General features: G+C 46.0%; 2 protein-coding genes and 1 long non-coding RNA gene across 5 annotated transcripts in view; 2 read left to right on the plus strand and 1 right to left on the minus strand.

Moving 5' to 3' along the window:
* The window catches only part of Ccs (Copper chaperone for superoxide dismutase), an 18,938-nt gene extending 17,753 nt beyond the window's left edge, over window positions 1–1,185 (plus strand). For all 3 annotated transcript variants that reach the window (XM_075870991.1, XM_075870992.1, XM_037416213.2), the window contains exon 6: window positions 149–1,185. In XM_075870991.1, the coding sequence (XP_075727106.1) occupies window positions 149–275 (127 nt within the window). In that variant the 3' untranslated portion in view covers window positions 276–1,185. The remainder of the gene's footprint in view (window positions 1–148) is intronic.
* Window positions 1–20,885, minus strand: part of LOC142768800 (uncharacterized) — a 26,943-nt gene extending 6,058 nt beyond the window's left edge. Inside the window, exon 1 of the long non-coding RNA XR_012885471.1 lies at window positions 20,635–20,885. This is a non-coding gene — a long non-coding RNA (uncharacterized LOC142768800). The remainder of the gene's footprint in view (window positions 1–20,634) is intronic.
* LOC119164110 (MFS-type transporter SLC18B1-like) overlaps window positions 6,627–21,557 on the plus strand; it is a 52,545-nt gene continuing 37,614 nt past the window's right edge. The window contains exon 1 of the mRNA XM_075870990.1: window positions 6,627–7,947. Coding sequence (XP_075727105.1) covers window positions 7,681–7,947 — 267 coding nt within the window. The 5' untranslated portion in view covers window positions 6,627–7,680. The remainder of the gene's footprint in view (window positions 7,948–21,557) is intronic.

Consider the following 21,557-nt stretch of genomic DNA (forward strand, 5'->3'; position numbering starts at 1 on the left):
ACGAAGCATCCACCTATTGGTTCAATAAAGCTCGTCTGTTGGATCAGTTTCATTGTGACTTAAGGCAAGTGCGATTGTGTTAATAATGGAGCAAATACACCGTAACCTTTCTTCAAAACATAAATGGTGCAATTATGTTCCTCCACAGACTTGCCTATGGCATCATCGCAAGAGCATCCGGCGTCGCCCAAAACCCAAAGAGAATCTGTGCCTGTGACGGAGTCAGCGTCTGGGACGAACGGAACCCGCCCAACCTTAAAAAAAACGAAAGCTGAGCAAACTCGGAAGGAACGGTGATGCTACTACCTGCAACTTTTCCTCGTCGGCTTCGCAGTGGCGCATGTGGAACCAGTTTTCAGTGCAGAGCCGGTGTGTTCATTTCGGTGACGGCGTCACTGCTACGAACATGAGTGTCTAGTTACTATCCTTGAAGGAATGTTGAAGACAAGCGACATGTGATATTGTACAGTTCGCAGCCGACTCTTGATATCTCGAATTTGGATGTAATGCATCCGTTTTGTACGCTTGGATTGGGACGTTAAACCCCACATATCAATCAATCTTGTATGCTTCGAATATAAACGCTTCTTTACATAGTTAGACCTGAATCAGTTGATGTTAGTGTGAACCCCCTGGGACTATATTTTTTTAATTTCAAGAACTGTTAAAGTGAAAACTGCTGAAAAAACTCACCTGCACTACTTTAAAAATATTCTGATGTGTGCACTTAGTACACATCACAATATTGTTTTTTTGTTCTTGAGAAAATGAAACTTCAACTAGTAATTGGTTTTCTAGCTATATTTTCTTCCTGCAAAACTTCATTACATTTGGCAAACTAGTGAGTTCATATTGTGTTGGAGAAGCACATGGTTAATGGGTGTTTCATGATGAAAAAAGTTTGACTGTACTTGTATAATTTATTCACCGAAAGGTGGTTTTCTAATGTACACATGATGTTGGGAGAACTCCTAAGAAGCATTTGAACAAGTATTTATTTCGTTTCCTATTGACTACAGATAGCATGCTGGGCATGGGCCCTTTCTTTACATGCATTCCGTTTCTATCTGCAGGCAGCATATTATTATCTGTGTTTTACACATTCAGTGCATTTATATTGTAGTATGTTATGGCCGCGCTGGACGACATTTTAAATTAGCAATAAACCTACATTTTTGCTTGTTACATGCGTCTCTTGTGTTGTTTTTAAGTTCTATTTTTGGTCATGCCAGCATAACAGAAAGCACATGGAAACTGCAATGTCACATTTAAAATGTTATTAAATTCACCTTTATCATTGGGGCCTTTGAAGACGCTGGCAAAATCAATGACATCACGATGGCCTGGTACATCTTTGCGCATCAAGAGTAAGGTTTTTGGTATCGTGGAAGTTGATATATCCATGGAGAGAAATTTTTTTTCTCTTTAGGTGCCTCTCAGTGAAGCAGCGCCAAAACATATCCTAGCCTTTATATGCTTGGGGGCAACACTGTTGCCGCGCCATTTTGATGAACCATTCGTACACTGCGTCTAACTGTCCGTGTTTGGGATGTCATCACCTTTGTCCGAACGAGGGGAGGGGCAGGCAAATGTGGTCGAGTGTCATTTCGGGGTCAAAAACAAAAACAAATGGCAAAAACAAATGGGGGGAGGGCATGGGCCCCGGTGGCACATGTGCAGCTACACAACTAGCCTGTGCCCTGCTGCAGTGAGGCTGGTGATGATGAAATCAACATGTGCACATAAGGGTTCAGTCCAAGCAACGTATTATCCAGACCACCAGTAATTCTTCGAAAGGGTTGATACGCAAGATGTCAAACAGCACCTGTAACAAAAGCGTGTGCCGAAACATGTCGAGAGATGCGCCACATAGATTACGTAAATTGTATTTTATTTTTTTTGTCAAATAGACATTGCAAGCAACTAGTTTATTGTGAGAAATAAAATATACAACTGCCTATGGTAGCAATATGTACAGAAATGCGGTGATCGTTTCTTTCACAAAAGGAAATAGACCGAGTGCGTCAATGTAAAATCATTGTTTTATTTGTTATAATCAAAAATACCTTAAAGCAACTGAATCTGCTATAAATGTTCAATAGAGGAGTTAACACGGGAAAGGGAGCATACCAAGTGCAATAAATATATATAAGGGCAGTCGGTCCTGCCTTGAAGAGCAGTAAGCTGTCTTACCTTTAAAGCAAGCACAAAGAACGAACTGTACATGTCAGCTCCGAATTTCAAAGTTAGTGCATAACAGCCATAAGCAGCTTATTTAGTTTTAATACCCAATTTACACTGCTTTTTTTTTATTGACGCTGCTTTGCACATGTGGCCTTCAAGAACCACTCGAGAGATTGAGCAAGATGACCAGTGAAAAATGTAAGGATCTCTGGAAAAAAGAAATACGTGACTATTACTTCTACCCCGCTGACAAAGCTTAAGGTATTCGCCGATTTCACGAGACTTTTGGAAAGGCACCTCATGAGAAGTCACAGCTTTGCCACAAAGGCGAAGCAATGAATGCGATAGCAACAACTTCACAAGCAGATCGAAATGTGCCCCGCCATTCTCACGCACAAATGATGCACGAAACGTACTCACAGGTACAGATAAACGCGAATAAGCGTCTTAGTTAATTGTGCAACGATTACAGTGACCTTTGTGCGCCCCGTAATTACAACAGAATTGAAAGCCCAAGGCCAGACAAAACGTACGATTGCCCCCGCCGCTAGATAAGCGCACGCGTGTGCGTCCACCCTGCCTTTTCTCCGCGGGGCAAAGTACGCGCGAGATGATAGCGCGCGCCGCCGCGTCGAGACGATGTGGCGACGCGCGCTTATTGCGTCATCTAGCTGGTAATGCTGAAAACATGATAGTTCCCCCCGAGATGCCCGTCACCAGAAGTAAGTAGTAGATATAAATATCTTGCCGTTTGAACGTTATAGGAGGTGCTCCTTCGTAGCTCAGTGGTAAAACGCCTCGCACGCACACCTCAAGGGACCCCACGTTTGATTCCGCGCGCTGGAGTCTTCTTTTGGATTATTTTTTTCTTGCGTTTTCATATATATAGATATGTATATACTGTTACGAAGCGCACCGCTGACGAGGTTACGAAGCGCGCCACGAACGCGCCACGAAACTCGCCGCTTACAAGGACACCGGCCCCGCCGACAGCGAAAGGGCTCGAACCAACGAGAGGTCTCCTCTGACACATACATCGGCTTCTCTCTGCCGCATAGGTCAACTGCTGGCGACGCGCCGCTGGGCTTTTTTTATAGGCACCGCGTGGATCTTTTGAGTCACCAACGTCCAACCAGAAGCGCCGCTGGCCGTGATGTCAGAATCCTCCAACGGGGACCCGCCGCTGCGCGTGGTTGCACCCAAGGACGAGGGATGTTGCCACGCATTGCGTAAGACTCGCCAGACTGGAAGGCGCCGATTGCTTCATCGGGCTTGTGGGGTGAAGAAGCTCGCTGTGCGTTGCGTGACAGACCGGCGCCGCCGCTTGATGACGTCGTTGAGTTGATCGCGTCAGGCGGGCTCGATCGCTGGCCTTGGCACAGATTGCCTTTGCAGAGGCATTGACGTTCGGTGTGGACTTCCTGGCGTAACACAACATACGGTGAGTGACGGTGACGCTGGCGGCAAAATCCAGCCGAGAGTGTCCATATAATTGCTATCGCAATAAAAATAAGGGACACATACTCCAGCCGGTACCTACCTACGGAGCAGAAACCTGGAGGCTTACGATGAGGGTTCAGCTTAAATTGAGGATGAGGCAGGGAGCGATGGGAAGTGAAGTGATAGGTGTAACCTTAAGAAGCAAGAAAAAAAGCAGAGTGGATCAGGGAACACTGTCGAAATTTGGGCTTGTTGGTGCATTGTGACGACTGAAAATAGAGCTAAGAAACGGGGACACAAGAAGAGGACACACTGCGCCTGTGCCGTGTGTCCTCTTCTTGTGTCCCCGTTTCTTAGCGCTATTTTCAGTCGGATCAGGGAACAATTCGGAGCTATGGATATCATAGTTGAAATCAAGAAGAAATGAACATGCGCCGGGCATGTAGCGCGTATAGGCAGGATAACCGCTGGTCATTCATGATAACTGACCGGATTTCTCAGAGAAGGTAAGCGGGTTAGGGGGAGACAAAGTTTAAGGGTATAAAGGCAATAGCAAGCACAGTACCGCGTTGACTGGCGAATCATGGGAGAGGCCTTTGTCCTGCAGTGGACGTAGTCAGGCTGATGATGATAATGACTCTAGGCTCAGCGCGCTGGCCGCGCTGCGGACCGAAAGCTACGTCCACTCTTCCGTGCCGACCTGAAGGTGTGAAACTAACATTCGGGATGCCATTTACTTTCACACTTCGCGCCCGGGCGCGTTTCGGCGCGAGATTATAGTCGTGAAGGAATGACATGTCGAACGGGCCGACATCCTTGTCGCAAGCGGAACAAGACGACTGTTAGCTGTTGCCTGCCTAGTGTTAGGTATACGCATGCCTCAGCATTCCAACCAGCCCTTTTTGCTTGCGCCATGGAGACGACCCAATGTGGTCAAAGGCAAGTGTCTTACGAAATCGAATGCAACTATTTCGCCCATGTGGCCAATCAGGTTTACAGCGAACCAGTTTTACAGCTAACGAAAGTTAATGGCCTTGCCACGGTGAGGCGTGTGTGGGGCCCACCTCAAAGAGTGGCCGAAGATACAAGCTTTCTCGTTGAAGCACGGGGGCAGTTTCACGAGCTTTTCATTGCTTAGGCTTGACCTGTCTGATTGGGACGACGCGTAATGGAGGTTACGGCGCGCAGGCACAACTTTATGTACACAGCAGCAGCTAAACTGCGAGGGTGTCATGCACACGAGGTAAAGACGCTTGTCTTTACGCCGTGTACAGGGCTTGATACAGCTGCCAGAGATATATGGAGACTGGAACGACAAGCACGTACGCCCGATCAGCACGGTTGCAATAGTTATAGCCTCCACTGGCAATGCGACGGGACGGGTTGTCAACGGCCGTTCTTTTATGCATTACACAGCTGCTCGCGCATGCGTTTCTGCGCCTGTAGACGGTCTTCCTTCGCGCGCCCTTGTCGCGATTCGCCGCTGGTTCGCCCAGATCGACCAAGCCGACTCCCTTATATGCACTGCATTTACATTACAGCTGATATATGTGAGTATCTGCTTGTAATATCAGACGCTTTTCTTCGTTCCTATGCCTGCGTAAAATGGCACATACACCGAATTTTAGTGTGCGTTTACAATCGCAAGAATTCAGTGACCACTTGGAAGGTGGTCGAAGACGCATGCGCAGACGGGGTAGGAGGGGATGGTGCAGAACAAAACAAAATATGGCCGATATTTCGGAAGGTTCCTTCGAACTAAGTTTAGACGTTGCGACCCTACGTGGGACGCTTAGTGAATGAAGCCGAACTCGCAAGTTTTATTCTGACTCTTTTCTTTTTCTGTTCTCCCAGGATTTGTACGCAACCAAACGAAAAATGTCAAAGGGTATCTACTCCAAGCCCCACAATTTTGCGATTGCGTATGCCAACTTAAATCTCTCGCAAGGTACCGTAAATCACTTCAAAGCAACGATCAAGCGGCAGACACACGCTTTCCAAGTCAAATGGATGATCCGCGCTAATGCACCAACCTGTAACGTTCGCACGTTTCTGTGACATTATGGTGGAGGAGGACTTGAACCATGGGCGTCTCTCGGGAACTGTTCCAAATCTCAAAAGGCACCAGTAGTGGAGGCTTTTTGTGGGTGGAGCTTTAGTCATCAGTTCGATTATATCGAGAGTCCCGGCATGGTCAGACGTAGAATTACTGTATATGTAGCATATACAGTAACTAGTCAGGCGAAGACAGCTGTTGCCAATCGGATAACAAGCGCTAGGCGCATACGTGCATGCATGAATACCAGAATGAGTGTCGTTAGCACTGACAGGCAGAGGCACCCACTTCGTTTCAGAATTTGATCACTTGCGCTCGTTGCCACTGCGCATGCTATCGTTCTGAGTGTCCTTTCAAAATCGGTGAGTCTATTAGTGGGCCTGTTCAGGAATCTGACATAGAAACATGTCATCGGGTGCCCACCCAGACAAGTGCAGGCGTCCTACGTGCACGAATCCTATACGTGCGTACTCAAGCAAGCAATTCAAAGTGCGTACCACATTCTAAAATTCTAATAATGAACTCCGATCGGGATCATATGTCGGGTACTGTGATTCCACAGGTCTCCAAGTCATAAAACTAGCAAGTCATTAAGTTAGCTGAGAGTCGCGTGACTTTTAGTCGACGAAACACGAAGAAATCTTTTCTCGAAACTTTCAACGCCACAAAAGATCCCCCCCCCCCCTCTCCTTCGCAGCCAACAATAAAGGGAAAAAAGTGTTCAGTTGTTTCTTTATTATCGAGTTTCTCGGCGCATCAGTTGCTTGATCGACATGAGTGCTACATGACAACAGTAAGATAAAGACACTTGCGGTGTTCCCATGTGCTACGCGTCGTCAGAGATTACAAAATGCCTGCTTGTCTGCGACGGTTGCTCTGCAGTGCTCGCGTCATCCGGCTAGCTTGTTTTTTTTGTTTTTTTTTCCTAATCTGTCGCGCGGGTGCACTTTGCGCTCCGGCCTTCCCGTCTAGCTAGTGTGGAATCGGTCGAGGCGTATATCGAAGCGAAGGGGGCGGTTTGCTTCTTTCGTTCACCGCCGTAACGCAACTGCAGGAACGGATCAAACATTCGTCCGGCAGCCGCGGGAGAAACAGATTCCCCGATGCCGGGCGTCTTTTGTTTCTTCCTGATAACAGAGTAGCTTGCTGTTCAACTCCCCCTTTCTACCTCCCGCCCAGATACACGGCCCAGCTGAGATTGCATCCGGTCCCGTCGAACGCAGCGAGATATCGCCGCAGCTGTTGGCAAACCAGTCGGTGGCTGTCATTGTGGTGCCTTACGGTGTGGCGAACGCGTGCACTGGAAATGCGTAGACCTGCTTCGGAAGCATATCGCAGCGGAGCGCTTGCGGAATCGAATCTTTGACCTGCTGGGCGCAACTTGGCGGAACGTGGCCTTGGTGTGTTCAACGCTTGACAAGGAACTCGCCTGAACTTCGCCGGCGGCGGAATGAGTGATCTCGGAAAACCTGTCAAACGAGTTCATTACTTCGTTGCGTATCCCGCTTGTGTAGATAGCGCTTGCGCACGCAATTAAAGTGTACACCGGTGTATGCCGGTTCGGCCAAGAAACTTCAGCAAGTCCCAAGTTGAAAGATGGTCTGAATGTGGCTCTACATTTCGTACCGAGTGCAGTTGCCTTTGGCGCGTCTAGAATCGCGGGAACAACACGGTTGACTCGGTGTCCGATAGGGTTGTTGGATTTTCTAAACGCCCATTCATAACCGGTGTACTCGAATCGTCTTCTGTGGCCGATCGTTCACGCAAAGACGCATCGGAACAGCTTCAGCGGTTGTGAACATCGCGATTTGCTAGACGACTTCCAGACATACGAGCAGTGGCTTTCAGAAGAAGACTTCGTCGTCTCGCAGCAGACGACATTCCGCAAGTGCTGCAGTAATTTCCACGTGACTTGCTGATCCAGACGACACTTAGGCAGGACGCGACAGAAAGGTCCTAACGCTATAGCCACCCAAGGGATTTTTAAGTGCTGTGGATCAATGAAAGAACCACCCACGGCCGGTCAGAGCATGGATTCTAAGGAGGCGGCGTTCTGGAGCAGCTACACGGCCGTGGCAACGCCCAACATCCAGGAGGAGATCCTCGTCCAACACTCGGCGCCCAGCAGGGCTTGGTTCAGCAAGACCGATTCCACCAGTCTGCCTCCGATCACCAGGAAGCAGTGGCTCATCATCGTGCTCATCTACTCTGGCAACTTCTGCGCCGCCATGAGCTTTTCGCTGCAGGCGCCGTTCTTTCCGAAGCAGGTAAGTAGTATGCTCGTCAGTTTCTGAAACGACGCATACGGTGCTTCTGTTCATGTACAATATGCTCACAGATCGAAACGGGACAATTTAGGGTGGAGTAGCGCGTACATTTTCGTTTCCACTATCTTCAGATCAGATTGTATCGACGTAGTCTTTAATATAACGCATGCACCAACGCTAACGTTATCTTTAGAGACCAAATTTGTCGCGACATTATGTGGTTATGTCGAGAAATCGCGCGCAGCTGTCGTTTCCCGACAACATTTGATGACGCATTTAAATAAGTGAGTACTAGCTGTACCTTCATATCGACTTCTAGTTACCTTCACTACACGCACACCCGCCGCGGTGGTCCAGTATAGTTTGGGCTCTACTGCTCACCCGTAGGTCGCGGGATGGAATCCCGGCCGTGGCGGCCGCATTTTCGATGGCAGGAAAATTCTGGAGGCCCGTGTACAGTACATGCATAGGTTCAGGTGCACGTTGAAAAACCCCACGAGGTAGAAATTAACGGGGCCCTCCACAACGGCGTCTTTTATAATCGTATCGGGGTTTTCGGACGTAAAACCCGAGTAATTATTATCTTATAAGTACACATCGCTGTCGAGACGGATGTGTGCAGCTTGCACAATTTGCGCCGGTACGTTGAAAGGCGTGTCCGGAAAATTATTGCTAGATAGCTACGCCTGCTGACGTCTTCTTTATCGATTAACATGCGATCGTTATCACCAACGCAGTAAAAATAAGCTGTGGTATCAGGGTAATTGATTGATAAGTGGGGTTTAACGTCCCAAAACCACTATATGATTATGAGAGACGCCGTAGTGGAGGGCTCCGGAAATTTCGACCACCTGGGGTTCTTTAACGTGCACCCAAATCTGAGCACACGGGCCTACAACATTTCCGCCTCCATCGGAAAGGCAGCCGCCGCAGCCGGGATTCAAACCCACGCCCTGCGGGTCAGCAGCCGAGTACCTTAGCCACTAGACCACCGCGGCGGGGCTGCGGTATCAGGGTAAACATATGGGAAATGCTGCGTCATTACTTTCATAATTACCGCTAATCACCTTGCTAGCCAAAAGTAAGGTTTAGTGCCAGTATTAATCGAGTGAATACGACGGTTATGGCGCACTTATCTCTCGCCCTTAACTTGCCACTGATTGTATACTTTATTTTCAGTTATTCGCTTTCTTCTTTCCTCTTTCTCTCCGTATTTCTCTTTCCTCTATCTCTTCCTTCTTCCTGAAAGAGTGAGCTGGCGTTCTGCCCCTCCAAGTGGCAGCTGCCGGCTCGCTCTCTCCTTCCTTCTTCTGTGTCCTTCTGTAGATGTGTATGCAAATCAAATAAATAATAAATTATATTTGTCAGGCTATCGCCACTAAAGCAAACGCTACCATACGCAGCCATAGCTAGCAGATATTTCTAATGACGTCTTCTGGCGTGGTTGTAAACATTGTACAAATTGCAATGGTATTGTGCGATAAATGCTATGGACTAGCCAAAACTCTGTTGGCTTGGCGGAACTTCGGATTACTTTTTTTTCTTCGTTTTACCTCTCGTATTGACAAAGCGTTACATTCAGTCGGTCACGTTAACGTACTGCTCACCAAGTCTCTTAACCGCGGCATACGTGAGGAACTTGCATGGATGACCTCCAATAATATGATTAACGTCACTTCGTTAAGTCATAATCAATGACTTTAGTAAATGAACACTGTAATGTGATAATGACCGAAGTTCGTAACCGGAGCGTCCGTGACAGAATGGTGCACGCCAACCGGCAGTCGATTGTTAAAAATAACTTGCTATGCTCCGATTGCATAATTGACGATAGGTAGTACACAAATTCTAACCATGCTATGCTACAGAAACTGAAGGCTCTGCACTAGTTTTGATCAGCGTATATGTACTCAAGATGTGCAACCACATGGATTGATGTTCTAGTTTAAACGGTTTCGCACTGTGAAAGCACGTGGTAGGGATTACTTCGAACTAGAACTACGAAGGCATTTTGCGGTGAATTTTGAGTATTTCTCGAAACGGAGCATCTCATTTGATAGAAGTCGAACGCCTGCAGTGGTAGGACCCGAGGATATTCCGCATGTGCTGTTCAGCTCTATGTATTGAATCGCAGTCACGGCGGTCACATTTTGATTGGAACTAAGTGAAAATCGGACGTGCTCGTTTTGGGTGAGTGTTTAAGAACACCAGGTGGTCAAATCTTATCGTGCGTGGATCGCCACGGCCTGAATCAACGTCTGATAGTGGTTTGTACTCGTGAAACGCCGGCTTTCTTGTTTCTTCTCTAGGTAACTAAGTGGCGAAAGCTTTTTGTTTTTGTTTTAGCGTTATTTTCACCTTGTCATACTCTGCTGACTTTCATAGCAACTCGTGCGAATGCTACGCCATATTTTTGATTGCGGGACAGCGTCATTCACGTAATGTTCTCTTTTTCGGTATTTGTAGACAGTTTCTTACCTTGAACTGCCAATGTTGCATTCAGTGAAGTGAAATTTTGTCCACGTGAGTGGTGATTGTGGTGCATACTGTAAACACAACTTGTTTTTTTTTTTCTTCCAATCGTATTGCTCCACCTGCTCGACTCGTTTCGCGTTATTTATGAATGTCAAAAAAGACAATCGGTTTTCACGTAGCTGGGTACACCTGTTAATATCCGTCAGCCATTTGTATTCGCGGGTTCTTTAGGGCTACGAGGGATATTTCTTCTATCCCCGCAAAGTACTGGTACATCCGCGCATTCAGAAACGAAAAGAGTACGTAAAGCCTACTTTCCCGCACAATACCTTTTAGTGCAGGTAAGCCAGCTTCGGCGAACACGAATAGAACTGAAAAAAAAAAAACTGCTAGCGCACGTTTGTCATTGTCATTTTGATTTCGCGAAAACGATTGTTTTTGCTATCAGCCTACATTGAAGTGCGGATGCTGTGGCAGGGAACCGAGCCCGTAACCTCGTCCTTCGTGGTTACAGTTATTGTAATGGGCGAGAATACAAGCCCAAGCATACATGGTGAGAAGTGTGAAAACAAAACGGCAAGGCCCCAAACTGCGATAATTGGGCATGCGTGCCGTACGTGGATTCTCATGCCGGACACAAACTGCCGCTGATTATGCATTCAATGTCGCCACCGTGTATCTCGACGCGAGTAAGTGTAGTGGCCAAATTGCAGTAATAACGTGCCGAATGGTGTGACCACGACTTCAAGGAATTTCTGCCACGATGTTATTGCGCGTGTCGTATTTATTTATTTATTTATCTATTTAGTGTTTTGTTTCATTGTGACGAAGGCCGGGCCCATGGTCTACATCTGAACAAGAGGTTTTCTCGCGTGATGACGTCATTGGTGTGATGCCGCGGCACGAAGTCACAAGTCCTCGCTTTTGGTCACGTCGTGATGTCACAAATCGTGCCACAATCTTGTCACGTGGTGATGACGCCACAGGATGGCTTCATTGATGACGTCATGCAACATTGAGATCATGTGATTCGCGGTACATTTTGTTTATTCGATTCAGTATATTTTAGCGAACGTTATTACTGAGACTTCAGGCCCGTGTGCGTGGATTTAGGTGCTGTTAAAGAATACCGGACGGTCGAAATTTCCGGAGACCTCCACTATGGCGTCTCCATAATTATAGAGTGGCTTTGGGACGTTAAGCCCCATTAACTATCATGTTATTACTGGGATTTCTTTATAGTGCATTCATGTTGAAGACAGTTGTCAGAATTTTCGGCTAACGATACATAAGCGTCTATTTTAAAACCTCGATAATAACGATTTCCTTGGTCAGGGTTTAGACGGTCGAGTTGAGAGCACTGAGGTGGATGCCGACAGGTGCATACACCATGGCAAAACATCTTCGGTAATGACCTAGTTCTGAGCATATAAGTGTGTCAGGTGCTTTCCAGTAAATTTGTTGATGGTTCAGCGCCGTGGTAGTACCGAAGCTGTTTAAGCGTGGCAGTGTCGTGGTAAGGTAGTGGGGTAGGTAAGGCTAGTGTCGTTAAAGGGTATGACACTATTTTTCGGAGGTACATTGCCATACAAATCTCCTGTGTAGAGAGACTGCTCTAAGCGAGTGTGAGGCTTAGCAAATTACGGTAAGATATTTTATCTTAACGACATCTTAACGACTTATCTTAACGACTTATCTTAACGACTTAACGACATCGACACAGCCTACAGAAGCGTTGTGCTTCAGTAATTCTGGTGACTTCGCGTGGCAGTCTGGCTAGTTTTGATGACGCCTTAACTTCCAAAACGGCCGCTTGTGCGTCACCAACAGAGCCGTGGTGAGGAGTGGCCGTGCAAATTCCATGATATCTTGCGTGAGCACGTGGTAATTGACGTTTTGGCACGTGGCGAGAAGCTCATACCGTGTTGTGACATCAGGGTACACTATAGTAACCGAAACTAGATTCCAAAAAACATGTTGTAATTACTTTTCCAAGTTGCACTCACGCCTTGCAGTACATTGTTTAACCTCTTGAGGACTTGGCCTTTCATTTGACAAGAAAGAGGAAAATGTTCGTGTCAGTGCCGTTTTAACAAGAAACTCTGCGAGTATGTGCCACTGAAAGTAGGTACGTGCCAAACAACTCCTATGGTGCAAAATGGAAGTGAAGTTTATGAGGTAGGAAGAGGAAAGCGGTCAACAAAGAAATAGATAAAGAAAGAAGACGTACAAACATCGAGATAACGAAATAACCAAAAATTGAATATAGAATAGAAAAATAATAGAAAGATAGAAAAATAATAGAATATAATAATAGAAGAATAGAAGAATAATAATAGAAAAATAGAAATCTGTGCTGTCAGGCTTGCGTGCTTGCTTGTTTGAGCTCTGCTGTTTACTCCGATTCCACAGGCGTGAAACTGACTAAATTTTTTTGCTTGTCTACCTCGTGACGGCGTGCTGCTTTCTTTCACCATCAGCTTTTGTTGTTTTTGTTATTGTTGTCGTCGTCGTCGTTGTTGTTGTTGTTGTTGTACTGTGGTTGCCAAATCACTTTGACGCTGCTCACGCGTACCGCTATATTGTACACCAAAGCGTACAGGTCAAAGTCAGCAAAAGACTTGCATGCTGTTGTTTTGTTTTTGTCTTTGGGCTTTTGCAATTGAAGAATCATCGGCCATATCGTGTGTTTTTTGACTGCATATTGATACTGTGCCGACTAAAGTACTCTTTGTTTACCCGGCTCTACCTATTTCTTGATTGGGCTCCTTCTTTTTGTGTTCGTTTTGTCTGTTATTTTAACAGCAAGCGAGCAAGTTTAAGACAGCCATATCTTAGGAGTTTCTTTTTATGCAAACACGCATGGTAATAACGAAAATTTCGCTTGGTAATTGATTACGTTTCTAGGGCTTATCAAAAGAGACAAAAAAATCTATGTCGACTCTGTATAAGACCACATATTTTTGTCGCGGATCTCCGGACAACAGTCTACGAGAACGAAATGACGAGGTCGATCGTTAAACGCACCGATTCTATTTACACGCTAGTAGAAAACATAGTAGGCCTATATAGAAAGACAATAGCGCTCTTTCCTGTCCATGTTTCTTCCTACCACAGTTACGCTGTAACTGCTCGCTTTTTTGCGCTGTGCAAATATGTAGAAAACACACGGTGCGCCTAAAGCCACTGCAAACACGAAAAAGAAACATGGGGCCAGTCGATAATTTCTGAAGCTGAACAACCTTGGAAACACCCCGCGTGTATGCGGTGTAGTTACGGGGCTCGACTGTTGATCCGGAGGTCGCGGGATCGAATATCGGCCGCGGTTGCCGCAATTCGATGGAAATGGCTGAGGCGAGTGTGTCTAGGTTTAGGTGCGTGTCAAAGGGTCCCAAGCGGTCGAAATTTCCGAATCCCTCTACTCCGACTTCCCTCAGTTTCTAGTTTTCGAATGTAAAATCTCAACAAGTGTTATTTGTACGACTGTGGATATGCCTAACAAAATAGATGAGGCATCGTACGTTCACTTCTCTGAGCAATAAATGGTACCTCACTGCCCTGTGAATCAAAATGCACATTTCATGGCCCGGGTGTATACCGATATTTTGCCATTTCGCTTGCGCATATGTACATGCACACTCACAAAATAACGCACGCACGAACGTATGGTTGAACCGCCCGCCTCCCTCCCCCCCCCCCCCAAAAAAAAAGTTCTAGCTTCGGTCCTTGCACGTGTACAACCACATATCTATATAAAGCAGGGAATTTTTCAATATACTTCACTATTATTGAGTAAGTAAATAATTTGCGGCTACGGCTGTCCTTAGTACCAAAAATGCAGTGACGTAAGTTCAGACAAATCACATTGGGGCAGGCTCATCTTGCCATGGCGGCTCTTTTCTTAATTGAAAGTTTCATTTTTTGTAACATAAAAAATTAAAATCGTGCCTTCAAATCAAAGATCAAAATAAAAAAAAACGAACATGGGTTCCCGATTCGTGTAATTTCATTGTTCTTTTCTCTGAAACCGATCGAGCGGCTTTTGTGATTTCAGTAATCTGACACAGCTGAGGCGCATTGAAACACATGACCCCTCTTCCTCTTGGCTACGCCCATATGTTCAGGAGACAGGCATGTTTTGCGAATCCTGACGTCAAATCCCTTTTCGGAAACGAAGTTAACCGTATCGATGGAATCTTGGGCTTCTTTCACAAGTGAGCGTTAGGTGACACTTCTTTCAGCACTATCTCCCCCTCCTCCTCCGCTCTAACTTCACTCTTCCTGGCCTTTATTCGGGGATAAATTTTTGTGACTGAAGCGAGTTCAAGACCAGTTCACTAACGACGTCTATCATAATCATATAATCGTTTTGGGTTGGGTGGGTGGTTAATTTGACCCAAGGCGAGTGGCTCAATCCACCATGGGGGATCGGCCACGAATCGAGCAGCATTAGGATTTTAGAAAAAAAAAGGGGGGGAAGGGGTGGAGGGAAGGAAGCCTAGAAAGACTTTTTTAGGTAAATGGAAATATCAGAATTTTAAAATAAAAATGATGGAAAATATTGGAGCAAAAATACATGAAATACACTAATGAAGAAAATAATGAGTATATACTTGTGATACCAGTGTATGGTAGCCGCTTTGATTTTTTAATACAATTATATCATCACCATCAGCCTAACTAAGCCCACTGCAAGGCAAAGGCCTCTCCCATGATCTGCCAATCTAAATTTATATATGGCTTCATGTATGTCCCTGTTCAATTACCCAGTGCCGACGCCCCTATGGAGAGTAATACCGTTTCAGAAAGCTCGAGGCCATGTTTTCGGAAAGCTGGTGTCGGAAATCATTGCCCTAAATTTTGATTCCCTGTGACAGGCTGTGAAAATGCTTTACTGGTTCTGCTTAATTGTTTACAATAGTAACATTGAGAGGAAGTAAGGAAGCCAGGTCTGTATGGTTTTGGGACGTTAAGCACTAATTATTGCCCCGCCGCGGCGGTCTAGTGGCTAAGGTACTCGGCTGCTGACCCGCAGGGCGCGGGTTCGAATCCCGGCTGCGGCGGCTGCATTTCCGATGGAGGCGGAAATGTTGTAGGCCCGTGTGCTCAGATTTGGGTGCACGTTAAAGAACCCCAGGTGGTCTAAATTTCCGGAGCCCTCCACTACGGCGTCTCTCATAATCATAGAGTGGTTTTGGGACGTTAAACCCCACATATCAATCAATCAATCAATCAATCAATCAAGCACTAATTATTAGTCTATTCATCATCTTCTCATCTCATGGCTCATACTCGATGCAGGGGGTTGACCGAGTAGAGCATGGGAGAAATTATATACTTAAAAAAATCAGATTATTGCGCTATTCTAATAATAAATTCGTTTATGTAAATAATTGTATGCATTGCACTAGGCACCACACTTTCTTAGGCTATCGGTAATCTTTCTATTATACCTACATCATTCCAAATCTGAACAGTAATATTTAAAGCCACTCGATTCTTGGCCAATCCCCCATAGTGGGTATGCGCCACGATCAATAGGTGAACAACTTTTTTCAGTATTTTCTTTATTGTATTACTTGTATAAAATGGAATTAACTAATAGAACGAGTTTGAATACGAGGCATTAGTAATGTACCTTTAAAGAATGAATAATTCACCTAGATAATCTTTCAGGATGATCAATGAATTCCCCAATGGCGAATAAAACATCTCGGTGACTGTAGCCCAGCGTAGAAGCGCCAAAAGAAAGAATAACTGACTATGGTACTTCCATATCCAGATTCCCAAAGGACCTCTTTTTGGGCGAGTATACCTCAGCAAGATTCAGATTTGTCGCGCCGCACCTGTTTTCTTTTGTTGTTGTTTTGACTTTAATCCTCTCATCCATACATCTGCAATCACGTGCGGATGTCCGCACTCCGTTTAGCTCCTGCTCGCGGAACGAGGTCACGAGGTAACTACTGTTCACGCGACTGAACGCTTTTGCGCATTTGCATATAGCCGATATGGAGGGTCACGGGGTGCGTTGCTTTGGTCAGGGGGAAATGCTGAGAGCGGCGATAAGATAGGTCACCGAACTGTTTCTCTTTCTGTGTCAGCTGTCGGGGCCGGCATCACGTGTGGCTTCTCCTTTGAATAATCGCCGCTGTGCTTGGGGTCGCCTTAGGCGCTGCCCCGATGCCCGGCATAGCCAGACTCCGGTCCGAACTTCAGCTTTTGGTCTTGCTAATACGCATGTTCCAGTTGGCATCGTTGCGCAAGTGCAAACAGCGCGAGCATCAGCGCTTGTCAGCGCCGGACACTGCTACATAAATCAACTTCAGCGCATGACAACTAACCACAAGTGACGCTAACCCGACGTGACGGCTGTATCAAAGGGGTGCATACGTAATGTTTATAAAATTGGGTAGGCAGCACTGCAACCACGTTTCACGAAGATTACCGTCTATTTGTAAGGTAGTTCCGAGACCTGTCCTAGCTCTGGGGTAAAATGCTTCATTGCCACCATGGGTTCGATTCCAGATGGGATCCTGACATTTATTCTTTGCATTCGTCGGGTCGACGATGCCGATGTCGGGTATTTCTTAACGCTGGCGCGTTAAAATTGCCCATGTGTGTTCTTGTCCTTCCTGGGTAGATGCTGAGTATAAATCACCTGTGGCACATACCTGCATAAATACCAACGGTACATGCCCGCCCACGTGTATGTGCCACTGTCTGGCGGGAAGTGTTTGACAACGTACGCGACGGGATTGTGACATTATTCATGTCTTGACCAGCGTGTCATATTCGCCAAACCATTTTATTCTCCCATGCTAATTTTGGCTCACGCCAAGTTAAGGGGGTGATAGAGATACGCTCAAAGTCGCCGAAGTTCGCTAAGAAATGCTCCGCATTTAAAGCTATAGGCATATGTAAGCATAAAGGAAGGCACTGAAGATCTTATCAACCTCCACCAATCATGTAATCACGCATGCTCTAGATATGAAACTTCAGCATCTGTGAGATCGATCGAAGGCACGCGTGAAATAACTGAAGCGTTTAAAATCATAAAAACTATATAAGGACAGGTGCGTGAGCTGCAGTATATTCTAGTAACGTTGCGGAAGAAAACAACACGGCTCTCAAACATATCGCCTCTGCCTAAATGCGGCCGCTCAAGCACCACAACTTGGTTGGTAAAAAGACCACTATTGGTTGGTAAAAGGACCACTCTTTTGCCTACTGTTGCCACATTGTAGCCTATAGCCACTGTCTTCAAAAGTGGAAGTGCGCGATTCAAAACTAGTACGGCGCTATCAACATGGTGTGCTATTCTACGTACGAGTACGTCCTTAATCTGCCCATATCGACTCGACACTTGTCAGGCGGGGGATTTGTTAGCGGACGCTGTCGCAACAATAGCGACACTTACACTTACATAGGGAAGCCCCCACGTGTGTCCTATCTGTCATTGTCGTGCTTATCAAATGCGCATATTTTTTTCTTTTCTTTCTTGGGTATTATGTAGGCCCTTTGTTTTTCAAAGTGAATCTGTCTGTCGTCGTCGCAGTAGTAGTAGTAGTAGTAGTAGTAGTAGTAGTAGTAGTAGTAGTGAATGGGGTATGTATGTTCGAGCGTGTATAACAAAACAAATGCGAAATGTAAAATTTTCGGGAAGGGGGTGGGGCATGACCCTCCCCCTCTAAATACGTCAGTACTAGTAGTAGTAGTAGTAGTGCTGGAAGCATTAGTGATCGTGGGCGTCACGATAGTCATGCAACCAGAGGTGGTGGTTAAGAAGCTAATAAAACGAAATGATAATAAATAATTAGGATGCTTTAAATGATGATGATGAGGATTATGATGTGGATTCGCTAGTACCCGAAGCCACCATTGCAGCTTCGCTGTCCGATGGTTCGTTGGTGGGTCCTAAAATTCCTGGCGCAACCCACTACGGGGGATCGGCCATCAAAAGGGCGTTATCTTTTAGAAATAAAATTGTTTCACCAGCCGAATACGTTTAGCTATGGATGTTCTCGCGGGATATAACTGGCTGCATTTTCTTTGTTCCCTATCGAGTTTGAAGAAACGTTTAGAGGTTTGGCCACACTGAAGCCGGTTATTATTACAACAGCATGATAAGAAAATGTATATTTGCGTAGATAGAAAAAAAACGGTGATGCAATACTGTGCTAAAAACGACACAGATCACGCGTCATGGCGGTGAGAATAACAAATTCTTGGCCAATCCCCATGCATGAGTGGGTATGAGCCAAGGTTGAGGCATCATCATCATCATCATTAAATCAAGCCGAACGGCCACGGACAGCGCTTTCTTCGAAATGCGAAAAGACGAGAAATCACGAGGCAAGTGAAACCTCCCGGAGTACTGCCGAGAAAATATAATCATTCTCCCCACCCCCGAAACATGCATTCTATACTCGATAAGGAGAGGAGGCAAAAAAGAGCACAAGACGCTTCCATTCGATGGAGAGCAGTTCGGTTGCCTACGGCAAGTTGAAAATCATGCGCGGCGGTCGCCTGGGTGGTTGACGGCCGATTGATTGATTGATTTGTGGGGTTTAACGTCCCAAAACCACCATATGTCGACGGCCGAGGTGTCTCCGTATCGGCTGCCACCATTAGAAGCCTTAAAACGGAAACTGCTGAAGAACTTGCGATAGTGCTCGCTTGGGTTCGAACGGAAGCCGATTCCATTATTAGCGGTCGCGAGATTTCCATCTGGAATTTCGCAAAAGTCGGGGCTCTCTCCGAAAGTGGCAAGGGCACTTTCTAGCCGGTGGAAGGCTAAACAGAAGAGGATGAGGAGGAATAAATGAGAAAGGACAGGGGGGTTGGCCAGTTCTCAGACCGGCTGGCTACCCTGTAAACAGAAGAACGTCCGTTTTTGGAAACGAGGTGGCCCACTACATGTTAGCCCGAGCTTTGTGCATTCAGGTTACTATGTAGAGCCGCATGATTGGCGGAACACGGATGAGCATTTGCAAAATTATGCGCAGATCGTCGAAAAATTATCGGCTGCATAGGAGACAGATGCCACCTCCGCATAAAATTCTGATCTTTAGAGATCACGACGGCGCCTGTAAGCCATTTTATAAACCCATTCTGGATAAATCATGTTCACACAGACGATAAAAAAAGCGATAAGTGCAAGCACTGGTGAGCGAGAGGTATAGCCTCGACCACATAACCTGGGAATGCGATGACTTCCCAGGAACTAAATCGAATATAGAGAGGCCTGGAAAGCCCTGCTGCGGAGCTAGGACCCTGCTTCGCAGCAACAAGTCATCCGTCTGGCGGGAAAGGCCGCGAAGAGCCAAGACCACTTTGCCTGTTTTTAATCGCGGAGGATCTGGCCGCTGTCAAGGCCTGCGTGCCGGGTAGGGGAGTATCGGGCTGTGTGTTTTGAACAAATGTTCGGCGATTCGGAGTACTGTGTACTCTACTATGGGAGTCTTACAAGAGGAATTCTTTATCTGTGTGTTTATAAGAAGTTGTTTACGATTTAGAATACTTGCATGGTACTATGGGAGAGCAAAAAGCAGTCCCGGGGATTTCACATTTCATGATGCCGTGTCGATAAAAATTACGCCGTGGACGAGTTCACGCACAATTCATAACTAGTCGCACCCAAACGACAAAGTTGAATCACGCATGTTTAGTAAAAAATGGTTAACGATTTAGAGTACATGGTACTCTACTATGGGTGAGTTGAAGGCCGTCCAGTGGGCCTCACACGTGAGGAGGCTGCATCAAATAAAAAAAATGCTTATGAAGTGCGGAGCAGCTACTCACTTGAGGTATGAAGCACCCATACTGTGGGTTTAGACAAAGTGTTTAGTAAATTTGAGTACTTCCTACTCAACTAAGGGAGAGCAGTCACACAAGCAGAAACGCCGAAAACGACTGCTACGTCGCACTGAGTCGATACCGTGTGTCATCTGCTGAACGCCATGTCGTGTGTTTAGAAAAAATTAATTGTCACCGACGTGAAAGACATTGCAACAGAACACTTTTTGTTAGACATGCATTAACTATGATGATAACAGACTTCGTTTACATGAATATGAGATGGCGTAGAAAGAACATATACATTCAGCGTTTCACAAAAACACAGCTAGACAAAAATATGGCACAGAAAGACAGGTACACATGCATTTTACACGGTGAACATGAGGCACAAATAAAACATGAATATGTACATACATTTCGCGTATTTGCATGTTGGCATGGCAGTTCTGTCGACGCATTGATACATTAGCCTACCAATACAAGGCCGGCCGAAAGACAAGTTTCACCCGTCCGTCACAGATCGACAGAAAAGGGCAAGACCAGCGCCGGAGGGATTCCTCGTCACCGTGAAATAAGAGCTTCTGCGACAAAACAGATAGCAGCTCCGAATGCAATCGCTCTAGGAACGGGAAAATCGCGCGGCGGCCCGCTGCAACTGCCTCGCAGCGGTTGCGCCAGAGGCGGAAAGAACCGGCAATAATGTGAAGACAGGCGAAGCGGCGTCGAGAACAACGCCCAGATGATACGAAGCGATTTACTCTGAGACTGCGAAATGCAGCATGTACGGCTCGAGCATGTGTATTGAGAAAAAAAAAAGTTTAACGACTTAGAATACGATGCACTTTACTATGGGAGAGCACTAATCTGTCCCAATTACGACTGGCGCTCACAAAATGCGTATATTGAGCCCAGCCAGTCAAATGATAGAGAGACTGTCAATTACGCACTTGCCGCCTGATTTTATACCTACACGCATACGTTCGTTTTTAATATATGACGCTTCATTGACCCCAGAAACCTTATCAGAGATTCTGACAGCAGGGGTTAGCCAAATGTTATATTTTAAGCAGGGACAATCAACTTTTCTTTTTCATCGTATCTTCTATTTACATTAAACGATATCCACTAGTATGACACTCTTAAAGAACCTCTAAACCACCTGCTCCTGCATTTTTTTTTTACATTTTAAACGCCTCGAGTACCTAATGCCGCCGCTATCGACTATGCGTAACGCGGCAGCGCTACTAAGTGCGGGTGGGCCACGAATACCAAGGAACAATTCCTTGTCCTCTCCGGCTTTTATGACATATAATTTTTCAAAACTAATGAGAGGGAAC

The sequence above is a fragment of the Rhipicephalus microplus genome, chromosome 8, assembly GCF_043290135.1.
Source record: "Rhipicephalus microplus isolate Deutch F79 chromosome 8, USDA_Rmic, whole genome shotgun sequence".
Taxonomy (NCBI): domain Eukaryota; kingdom Metazoa; phylum Arthropoda; class Arachnida; order Ixodida; family Ixodidae; genus Rhipicephalus; species Rhipicephalus microplus.